General features: G+C 40.8%; 1 protein-coding gene across 1 annotated transcript; it reads left to right on the top strand.

Moving 5' to 3' along the window:
* Positions 1–7,802: 7,802 nt before the first annotated feature.
* LOC307183668 (transcription initiation factor TFIID subunit 7-like) lies at positions 7,803–11,232 on the top strand. Its single transcript, XM_079916503.1, has one exon. The coding sequence runs from the start codon at positions 9,466–9,468 to the stop codon at positions 10,513–10,515; it is 1,050 nt and encodes a 349-aa protein (XP_079772629.1). The 5' UTR covers positions 7,803–9,465; the 3' UTR covers positions 10,516–11,232.
* The last annotated feature ends 329 nt before the right edge of the window (positions 11,233–11,561 follow it).

The following is an 11,561-nucleotide window of genomic DNA, read 5'->3' as shown; positions in this document are numbered from 1 at the left end:
TATGGAAGCAACCTAAGTGCCCATCAATAAATGAATGGATAAATAAGATGTGGTACATATACAAAGCCATAAAAAAGAACAAAATCTTGCTACTTGCAACATGGATGGACCTAGAGGGTATAATGTTAAGTGAAGTAAGTCAAACAGAAAAAGGCAAATACCACATGATTTCACTTATATGTGGAATCCGAAAAAGCAAAACAAATAAACATAACAAAACAGAAACAGATTCACAGATACAAAGAACAAACAGGTGGCTGTCAGAAGGGAGAGGGGTGAGGGGATGAGTGAAACAGGCAAGGAGTATTAAGAGGTACAAACTTCCATTTACAAAATAAATGAGTCACAGGGATGAAATGTACAGCATGGGGAGTACAATATAGTCAATAAAATTGTAGTAACTTTGTATGGTGACAAATTGCAACTACACTTACAGTGGGGGTGATTATTTTGTAATGTACAGAAATATCGAATGACTGTGCTGTGCAACTGGAACTAACATAGTGTTGTAAGTCAATTATACTTCAATTTTAAAAAAGAATTTCCTTCCTTTTCAAAGCTGAATAATATTCCATTGTATGTACACATACCATATTTTGCTTATGCATTCATTGGTTGATGGACACCTGGGGTGCATCTAACTTTTAGCTATTGTGAATAATGCTGGTATGAACAAGGGTGTATAAACATCTCGTAGAGACCCTGCTTTCAATTCTTTAGGGTATACACACAGAATTGGAACTGATGGATCATATAGTAATTCAATTTTTAATTTTTTGAGGAACCACTGACTGTTTTCCACAGTGGCTGTACCATTTTATATTCCCACCAACAGTGCACAAGGATTTCATTATTCCACATCTTTGCCAATATTTATTATTTCCTGTTTTTTGGTTTTTTTTTTTTTTTTGCGGTACGCGGGCCTCTCACTGTTGTGGCCTCTCCTGTTGCGGAGCACAGGCTCCGGATGCGCAGACTCAGCGGCCATGCCTCACGGGCCCAGCCGCTCCGCAGCATGTGTGATCCTCCCGGACCGGGGCACGAACCCGCGTCCCCTGCATCGGCAGGTGGACTCCTAACCACTGCCCCACCACGGAAGCCCCTCCTATTTTTTTAATAGCAGTCATCCTAATGGGTGTGAGGTGGTATCTCACTGTTGTTTTTATTTGCATTTCCCTAATGATTAGTAATGTTGAGCATCTTCTCATGTGCTTATTGGGCATTTGTATCTTTTTTTGAATTACATATAAACTACTATAATCCTCCCAATAATCAGCTCTTTCATGGATACCACTGGTTACCTCTATAGACTGAATATTTGTGCCCCCCCAACACCCCAAATTTCACATGTTGAAACCTAATCAATGTGATGGTATTTAGAGGCAGGGCTTTGGGGAGGTGATTAGGTCATGAGGTTGGAGTGCACATGAATGGCATTAGTGCCCCTGTAAAATAGGCTGCAGAGAGCTCCTCCACCCTTCCACCATGTGAGGTTACAGCAAAAAAGACTGCCACCTATGAACCAGGAAGCCTACCCTCACCAGACACCAAAGCTGCCAGTACTTTTATCTCAGACTTCTCAGCTTCCAGATCTGAGAAATAAATTTCAGGTGCTTATAAGGCACTCAGTTTATGATATTTTGACACAGCAGCCCAAATAAATTATGACAGTTGCCCATGCTCTTTCCTCTCTTCTAACACTTCATTTTTAGTTTAGAGGTCCACCCTCTGTGCACCTAAGGGGCAGCTGAACCCATTCATAGCTGTAGTAGGTTCTGATAGGTCTAAACCAATATTGGTGATCTCATTCCTCTTGCCCATGTTTAGTTAGAAATGTGGCTTAAAACAATTAATAATTTAAAAATAAGCTTAGGGCAAGGTTTCTCAACCCTGGTACTATTTTGAGTCAGATAACTTTGTTGGGGGGAGATGTTCTGTGCATTATAGGATATTTAGCAGCACTCATGAGAGGCCAGGAGATCCCACAGGTGCAACAATCAAAATGTCTCTCGACATCACCAAATGTCTCCTTCTCCCCACCATTTTGAAAATCACAGGCTTAGGGTATTCCACTGGTGACTATTATTGAGCCAGGGATAGGTATATAGTCTAAGTTGGTCCAATCAAATTGAAAGACAGATTGTGGTTGGGAAGAGCCACTCTCTGAACTTACCGTGGACAAGGAAGGAAGTTCCCCAGTTACTGCTGGCAGGTTTCTTATGACCACAGACTTTGGAAATTTACAAGGAGGTGAGGGTAAAGCTGAAAGAATAATAAAGTGTAAATAAATGTTCATTATCCAAAATTAGCAAGAGTTAAACAATTTGTGCCAGACCATAATTCGATCCTGCCTAGAGGCAGCCATACTTCTAGAACTGCACTGTCCGACAGAGTAATCACCTGCCACATGTGGCCACTGGGCACTTGAAGTGTGGCTAGTCCAAACTGAGATGTACTGTAAGTGTAAAATAAACACTTGATTTTGAGGATTCAGTACAAAATAAGAATGTAAAATATTGTTAATATTTTATACATTGATTATATGTTGAGCAATATTTTGGTAATTAGGTTAAATAAAATGTCATTGAAAGTAGTTTCACGTGTTTCCTTTTGGCATTTTAATGTGGCTACTAGATAATTTAACATACATATGTGACTTTCACCTGTGACTCACATTATATTTCTATTGGACAGAGCTGCTCTAGACTACCTGGTTTTTGAGATAACACATTTTCTTACTGTTTAAACCAGTGTAAATTAGGCTGGTCTTTTTTTCTATCGAAAGCATCCTATTTGATACAAGAGACTGCTACAATTTAGTTAACTTGCTTTTTACTGATTATATAATGCTGGAACAGTATATAAGTGTATTTTGGGGGGTATTTGCTATTTCCTCACTCCTATAATGTTCAATCTCCAAAATATAAACAAGGCTTCTTCCATCACTCACATTTTTTTTAACCTCCACAGTATAAGGAACTTGAAAGTTTATTAAAGAGAATTTTCAATCATACAGCATTAGCCCGATTGTGATACTCCTTTATCATAGGTAGGAAGCCCTGTCAGGCTTATTACCACACTGGGGAATTTATTGCTCCCCCCCAAATCTTTGGTTCACCAGTATCACAGATATTTTATGGAACAACCACAGGAGTGTAATTCTTTTTATCAACTTAGAGTGTTTCTATATGTCAAGTGGATTTGATTTAAAAAAACAACATTTGACAAAATTCAACACCGATTTATGATAAAAACCCTCCAGAAAGTAGGTATAGAGGGAACTTACCTCAACATAATAAAGGCTATATATGACAAACCCACAGCCAAAATCGTTCTCAATGGTGAAAAACTGAAACCATTTCCACTAAGATCAGGAACAAGACAAGGTTATCCACGCTCACCACTATTATTCAACATAGTTTTGGAAGTTTTAGCCACAGCAATCAGAGAAAAAAAAACAAATAAAAGGAATCCAAATAAGAAAAGAAGAAGTAAAGCTGTCACTGTTTGCAGATGACATGATACTATGCATAGAGAATACTAAAGATGCTACTAGAAAACTACTAGAGCTAATCAATGAACTTGGTAAAGTAGCAGGATACAAAGTTAATGCACAGAAATCTCTTGCATTCCTATACACTAATGATGAGAAATCTGAAAGAGAAATTAAGGAAACACTCCCATTTACCACTGCAACAAAAATAATAAAATACCTAGGAATAAACCTAAGGAGACAAGAGACCTATATGCAGAAAACTATAAGACACTGATGAAAGAAATTAAAGGTGATACAAACAGATGGAGAGGGATACCACGTTCTTGGACAGGAAGAATCAACATTGTGAAAATGACTATACTACCCAAAGTAATCTACAGATTCAGTGCAATCCCTATCAAGCTACCAATGGCAGTTTTCACAGAAGTAGAACAAAAAATTTCACAATTTGCATGGAAACAAAAAAGACCCCGAATAGCCAAAGCAATCTTGAGAAATAAAAACGGAGCTGGAGGAATCAGGCTCCCAGACTCCAGACTATACTACAAAGCTACAGTAATCAAGACAGTATGGTACTGGGACAAAAACAGAAATATAGATCAATGGAACAGGATAGAAAGCCCAGAGATAAACCCACGCACATACGGTCACCTTATTTTTGATAAAGGAGGCAAGAATATACAATAGAGAAAAGACAGCCTCCTCAATAAGTGGTGCTGGGAAAACTGGACAGCCACATGTAAAAGAATGAAATTAGAACACTCCCTAACACCATACAGAAAAATAAACTCAAAATGGATTAAAGACCTAAATGTAAGGCCAGACACTATCAAACTCTTAGAGGAAAACATAGGCAGAACTCTCTATGACATAAATCACAGCAAGATCCTTTTTGACACACCTCCTAGAGAAATGGAAATAAAAACAAAAATAAACAAATGGGACCTAATGAAACTTAAAAGCTTTTACACAACAAAGGAAACCATAAACAAGATGAAAAGACAACCCTCAGAATGGGAGAAAATATATGCAAATGAAGCAACTGACAAAGGATTAATCTCCAAAATTTACAAGCAGCTCATGCAGCTCAATATCAAAAAAACAAACAACCCAATCCAAAAATAGGCAGAAGACGTAAACAGACATTTCTCCAAAGAAGATATACAGATTGCCACCACCACATGAAAGGATGCTCAACATCACACATCATTAGAGAAATGCAAATCAAAACTACAATAAGGTTATCACCTCACACCAGTCAGCATGGCCACCATCAAAAAATCTACAAATAATAAATGCTGGAGAGCATGTGGAGAAAAGGGAACACTCTTGCACTGTTGGTGGGAATGTAAATTGATACAGCCACTACGGAGAACAGTGTGGAGGTTCCTTAAAAAGCTAAAAATAGAAATACCATAGAGCCCAGCAATCCCACTACTGGGAATAAGCCTGAGAAAACCATAATTCAAAGAGTCATGTAGGGCTTCCCTGGTGGCGCAGTGGTTGAGAGTCCGCCTGCCAATGCAGGGGACACGGGTTCGTGTCCCGGTTTGGGAGGATCCCACATGCCGCGGAGCGGCTGGGCCCGTGAGCCATGGCCGCTGAGCCTGCGCGTCCGGAGCCTGTGCTCCGCAGCGGGAGAGGCCACAACAGTGAGAGGTCTGCGTACCGCAAAAAAAAAAAAAAAAAAAAGAGTCATGTACCACAATGTTCATTGCAGCTCTATTTATAATAGCCAGGACATGGAAGCAGCCTAAGTGTCCATCGACAGATGAATGGATAAAGAAGATGTGGCACCTATATACAATAGAATATTACTCAGCCATAAAAAGAAACGAAATTGAGTTATTTGTACTGAGTTGGATGGACCTAGAATCTGTCATACAGAGTGAAGTAAGTCAGAAAGAAAAAAAAAATACCGTATGCTAACACATATATATGGAATTTAAGGAAAAAAAATGTCATGAAGAACCTAGGGGTAAGACAGGAATAAAAACGCAGACATAGAGAATGGACTTGAGGACACGGGGAGGGGTAAGGGTAAGCTGGGACGAAGTGAGAGAGTGGCATGGACATATATACACTACCAAATGTAAAATAGATAGTAGGAAGCAGCCACATAGCACAGGGAGATCAGCTCGGTGGTTTGTGACCACCTGGAGGGGTGGGATAGGGCGGGTGGGAGGGAGACGCAAGAGGGAGGAGATACGGGGATATATGTATATGTATAGGTGATTAACTTTGTTATAAAGCAGAAACTAACACACCATTGTAAAGCAATTATACTCCAATAAAGGTGTTAAAGAAATTAAACAAAATTAAAAATTCAGTTCCTTGGGACTTGCCTGGCAGTGTAGTGGTTAAGAATCTGCCTGCCAATGCACGAGAAATGGGTTCGAGCCCTGCTCCGGGAAGATCCCACATGCTGCGGAGCAACTAAGCCCGTGAGCCACAACTACTGAGCCTGCGTGCTGCAACTACTGAAGCCCGCGCACCTAGAGCCCGTGCTCTGCAGCAAGAGAAGCCACCGCAATGAGAAGCTCACGCAATGCAACGAAGAGTAGCCCCAGCTCGCTCCAACTAGAGAAAGCCCACGTGCAGCAACAGAGACCCAATGCAGCCAAAAATAAAATAAATAAATAAAATTCAGTTACCCAGTCAAAACAACAACAACAAGAACAACAACTGGATTAATCAATAGACATTAAGGTAATGGTGATGTGGCAGGGCCCTTAGCTTTAAGATCAATGTAACTACCCCTCAAAAAACAGCATTCAGAAAATGTATTAAACTCAAAAACAGAAAATATGTTTCAGGATTGAAGGAGGTAGATACTTTAGGGGAAACTTCAGTTGATCCTTTTAATTATCTCTGACAACCTTCCATTTCAAGGTTTAATAACTAAAATACACGACAATTTTGGCAAATCTGAATTGCCCAGAATTTATCTCAAGTTATTTTTTGTGACAAAGATATATGAGCATCATAAAACTCATAGGCAATTAAAATGCAAAGCAATATTTGGATTATTTTCATGTATAAGCACGGCCTCACATTTTATAGGGTTAAATAAAGCATTATGCAAAGGCTAGCATGCTAAACTCATATCTATGAAGTAAAATCAGGTACAATTAAGGGACAAGCACATTGGAAAAACTTCTTCAAAAAGAGGAAATAGATCATCTTGGAAATTACATATACATCAGCTAACGTTCTTCAACACATTACAGAACAAAGAACTAAAGTACAGTTATGTAGAAGAGCATAATTTTCCTTCAAACTTAACATAAAAAACCAGACTGGTACCAAACCATTTAAATTCCACCCCATGACACACAGTAGCACAGTCTACGAAACAAAAGGGGTCACATTCACACACGCTATTTGCAAACTTCTGGCCTCATAACAATTGGCACCGTCCGTGGCTGGAGAGGAAATGTATATATAAAGTGGCTCTATCTCATTTTAAGGTGACACAGAATGTATTTTCTGACAAATTACTATAGGATTTAGATTGTATTTATATTCTTTCTGGATGGATCAATTGTTTCATTCAATTAGCAAATATTTTTTATCTCCCACGTTTTGATACTAGGCACTGGGACCGGATGAACATGATATTAGACTCCTGATTATCATGGAGCTTCCAGTCTTAGGTGAGGGAAACAATAAGTACATAAAGAAATAAAGTGAATTTTCTAAATGTTAATCACATTTTAAGTGAATTCTCTAAAACTTAGATGCAGGTGTTGATATATTAGAGAATAGAAATTGAAATTTTAGTGACCTCGATAGTCTACCAAATTGATCCTATTAATAAATAAATGGAAATGAAGAGGAATAAGTGGAAACTGTTACACAGTTAGACTGAAGTACTATAAATACATGTTGAAGAATACTTGACCACCTAAAGAAGAGGCAAGCAGAAAAGTTATCCAAACAGTAGAGGTGGATTTTTTAAAATTCCAAACTAATTTAAAAATTACTGGCAAATGAGTAGAAGGAAGTAATACTTCAATTATATTCTACTTTAATCAGACTATTCGTCTTTCAGCCAACTGTCCTAAATGAACATGGGCCTCCAGAAGAACACTACCTTCTCTGTTTACATTTATATTTACGTCAAACACATTAAAAAGAGGAATCACTACTCAGCCATAAAAAGGAACGAAATTGGGTCACCTATAGAGACGTGGATGGATCTAGAGACTCACACAGAGTGAAGTCAGAAAGAGAAAAACAAATATCGTAAATTAACGCATATATGTGGAACCTAGAAAAATGGTACAGATGAACCGGTTTGCAGGGCAGAAATTGAGACACAGATGCAGACAACAAACGTATGGACACCAAGTGGGGGAAGTGGCAGGGGAGGGGAGGGCGGGGATGAACTGGGAGATTGGGATTGACATGTATACACTAATATGTACAAAATGGATGACTAATAAGAAATTGCTGTATAAAAAAAGAAAAGAAAAAGAAAAAAGAGGAATCACCCTTGTTCCCTCAGGGGGTCTTCAAAACAGAAAAAGACCGAGTCACGGGCCCCCTACGGCCATCTTCATAATCAACAAACACAGACTTAGAGTTATAGTGGGCTTCACGTCCTCACTCCACTGACTTGGATACTTTAAAATCCACGGTATGGTTAGTTATAGAGTTCTTTTATCGGCTCCAGATTGAATATACCCTGTGGAGATGCCGAGATGTTTCAAGACACAAACACCATTTCCGCACGGACGCCCTATCTCCGGCAATCACGCGGAAGCCTAGGAGGTATCCGGCCCCACAGACATCCGGTAAAAGCCCTGGCTTAGCGGAGGCGGGCGGGAGAATCTATGTCCTTCTTAGAACCGTTACGTTTAAAAACCAACAGCTTTTTTTTTTTTTTTTTTGCGTTACGCAGGCCTCTCAGTGCTGTGGCCTCTCCAGTTGCGGAGCACAGGCTCCAGACGCGCAGGCCCAGCGGCCACGGTTCAGGAGCCCAACCGCTCCGCGGCACGCAGGATCCTCCCGGATTGGGGCACGAACCCGAGGGTCTGCATCGGCAGGCGGACTCCCAACCACTACGCCACCAGGGAAACCCTAAATCAACAGTTCTTTAAAACATAGTCTTTATCCCGTTAAGGCCAAGTTCTCGCGAGACGACAAGACACGCCGGAGCGCGTAATCGGGCGTTGCGCCTGCGCGCGCTGGGGCAGCCCGCACTTCCGCCCGAGGCGTGTTGCGACTCACAGCAGCTTCCCGTCCCGTGTGGTGACGTAGCTGTCTTTTCTCGGCTAGGTCGGCCGTTAACGGACGGAGGCCCGCTGAGCTGCGGAGTTGCAGAATCTGGCGTTTGGAGGTGCGGTTTTTGGCGAGATTTCGCGTTGCCCGTCCTCCGCCATTTCACCGATAATCAGCGGATCGCTTTGCCAGGTGCCGGGAAGAACAAAGGAATTCGGAAGGAGACGCTCGGCTCCCGGCCACCTTGCTCTGAGTGGCTTCCTTTTCCGCTCGCGCCTGTCCGGAGAAACTGGACTTATAATCGTCACTGGATTGTAAGTACCCGAGGCGAAGACAGCTCACTACGCCCCGCTTTTTGCGTATCTTTGTTCCTGGAGAGTTTGTGGATTGGGAGTATCTGCTGAGCCTTACTTTCTGTGCCGAAAATCATTCCGTGGGAGCCGCCATTTGCTTTCCCTGCGTTGTCCTGCAGCGGCATCTAGAGGTTGGAACGTGGCATTACAGCTCATAGATTTAAATGGACCTGAGTAAGGCAATGCATCCCTAACGACTGGTATTGTTACAGCATATTTACAAAGATTTGGGGCTTAATTCAGAATAGACGCTTTGTTGCTGTTCTACCTAGAACTCTTTGTAATTAAAGACTTCAATTTATAAAGAACTGGTCTTTCTGTTGAAATAGCTGAAATTTTTTAGTGCAGCAAGTGGTTATTAGAGAAAAAGTGAGTCACAAAGAAATAAAGATGAGTAAGAGCAAAGATGATGCTCCTCACGAACTAGAGAGCCAGTTTATCTTACGCCTACCTCTGGAGTATGCCTCTACCGTGAGGCGGGCGGTACAGTCTGGTCATGTCAACCTGAAGGACAGACTGACAATTGAGTTACACCCTGATGGGCGTCATGGAATTGTCAGAGTGGACCGGGTCCCATTGGCGTCAAAATTGGTAGATCTGCCATGTGTTATGGAAAGTTTGAAAACCATTGATAAAAAAACCTTTTACAAGACAGCTGATATCTCTCAGATGCTTGTTGCTACAGTTGACGGTGATCTCTATCCTCCTGTTGAGGAACCAGTTGCCACTGCTGATCCCAAAGCAAGCAAGAAAAAGGATAAGGACAAAGAGAAAAAGTTTGTATGGAACCATGGAATTACTCTGCCTCTAAAAAATGTCAGAAAGAGAAGGTTCCGTAAGACAGCAAAGAAGAAGTATATTGAGTCTCCAGATGTGGAAAAAGAAGTAAAGCGGTTGCTGAGCACAGATGCTGAAGCTGTCAGTACCCGTTGGGAAATAATTGCTGAAGATGAAACAAAAGAAGCAGAAAACCAAGGCCTTGATATCTCTTCCCCAGGCATGTCTGGCCACAGGCAGGGCCGTGACTCATTAGAACATGATGAGCTTCGGGAGATATTCAATGACCTTAGCAGCAGCAGTGAAGATGAAGATGAGACACAGCATCAAGATGAAGAAGACATAAACATCATTGACACTGAGGAAGATCTGGAAAGGCAGCTACAGGACAAGCTAAATGAGTCAGATGAACACCACCAAGAAGACGAGGGAACTAATCAGCTGGTTATGGGAATTCAGAAACAGATTGATAACATGAAAGGCAAGCTCCAAGAGACCCAGGACAGGGCAAAGCGACAGGAGGATCTCATCCTGAAAGTGGAAAACCTGGCTCTCAAGAACAGATTTCAGGCTGTGCTGGATGAACTGAAACAAAAGGAAGACCGAGAAAAGGAGCAGCTCAGCTCTTTGCAAGAAGAGCTAGAATCACTCCTAGAGAAGTGAGGAGACTTTTGATACTTAATTTCATTCCTGACAGTGGTCAGCCTTGAAAGACAAACTTTGTTTTCATCACCTGGACTAGAGAGTAAAACTTTGCAGTAGTTCCCAGTTTCCTCCACTGCCTTCTATTGGATTTGTCTTGTAGACAAATATAACTGTGAATTTCTATCTCATTTGTCTTTTGGAACCACTTTGGTGGGTGTTTGTCCTGTAGTAAGTAGGAATGTATAGACAGATAAATGCAGGGAAGTTGTAGGATTAGTGAACAGTTCAGTTTAGTAATTAATCACAGCTTCACTGCAGGACTTTGCTGCTGTTTCTCCGTTTACCAGAAGCTGCCATTGCTACTCTGTGATGCCATCTGAGATAAATTAGTAGAGTCTAGTTTGGTGGCAGTGAAGTTTGTTTACATATATTTTCCCATGCTGTAGCTATTGTCCCAGTTATTCAAAGCAGTTTTCCACGTTTTGCATTGCAAATCATTTCATAAAGTTGTTTTCACAATAAATAAAAGCAAGTAATTTTCACCTTATAATGTGTCTTGCTCTTTTAGGGGTAGTGGGTATCAGATCCTCTTCTGAAGTGGTTTCTTAATGGGGTTTAATGGACTAACCAATTGGATTCTGTTTTGTAGGAAAAGAAGCAGTTGTGTTAGAATTTAAGAAAAAGAGGAACAGCAGAGGCAAAGAAATGGGGAAATGTCATCTTTGCATTATGTTTCCAATCCACCTGCTCCATTTGGAGGTCAGGAGATAAAGAACATTCCCAAACTATCCTAAATTCTTTTCTTTCAGCCTGATCTCACCACATTCTCTCACTATTTTCAATCCTGAGCTTATTTACATTTCTTTCAAGGAGTTTAATTACTACTCTTTCTCTTTAATAGTCTATTGGGATAAATACTATTATGCATCTATCATACCAAAGTCTAAGTTACCTGTTGCTCATGTCCTCACTAGGCTGTAAATTTACTGAGATTCCGTACTTTGCCTTGTTAGTCACTGTAAACTTACTAAAGAAGAGTAGAGATTAAAATCACAAGGTCAGGA

The sequence above is a fragment of the Stenella coeruleoalba genome, assembly GCF_951394435.1.
Source record: "Stenella coeruleoalba genome assembly, chromosome: 3".
Lineage (NCBI taxonomy): Eukaryota > Metazoa > Chordata > Mammalia > Artiodactyla > Delphinidae > Stenella > Stenella coeruleoalba.
The sequence above is the reverse complement of the archived record's forward strand: the minus strand, read 5'-3'. Positions and strand labels throughout refer to the sequence as shown.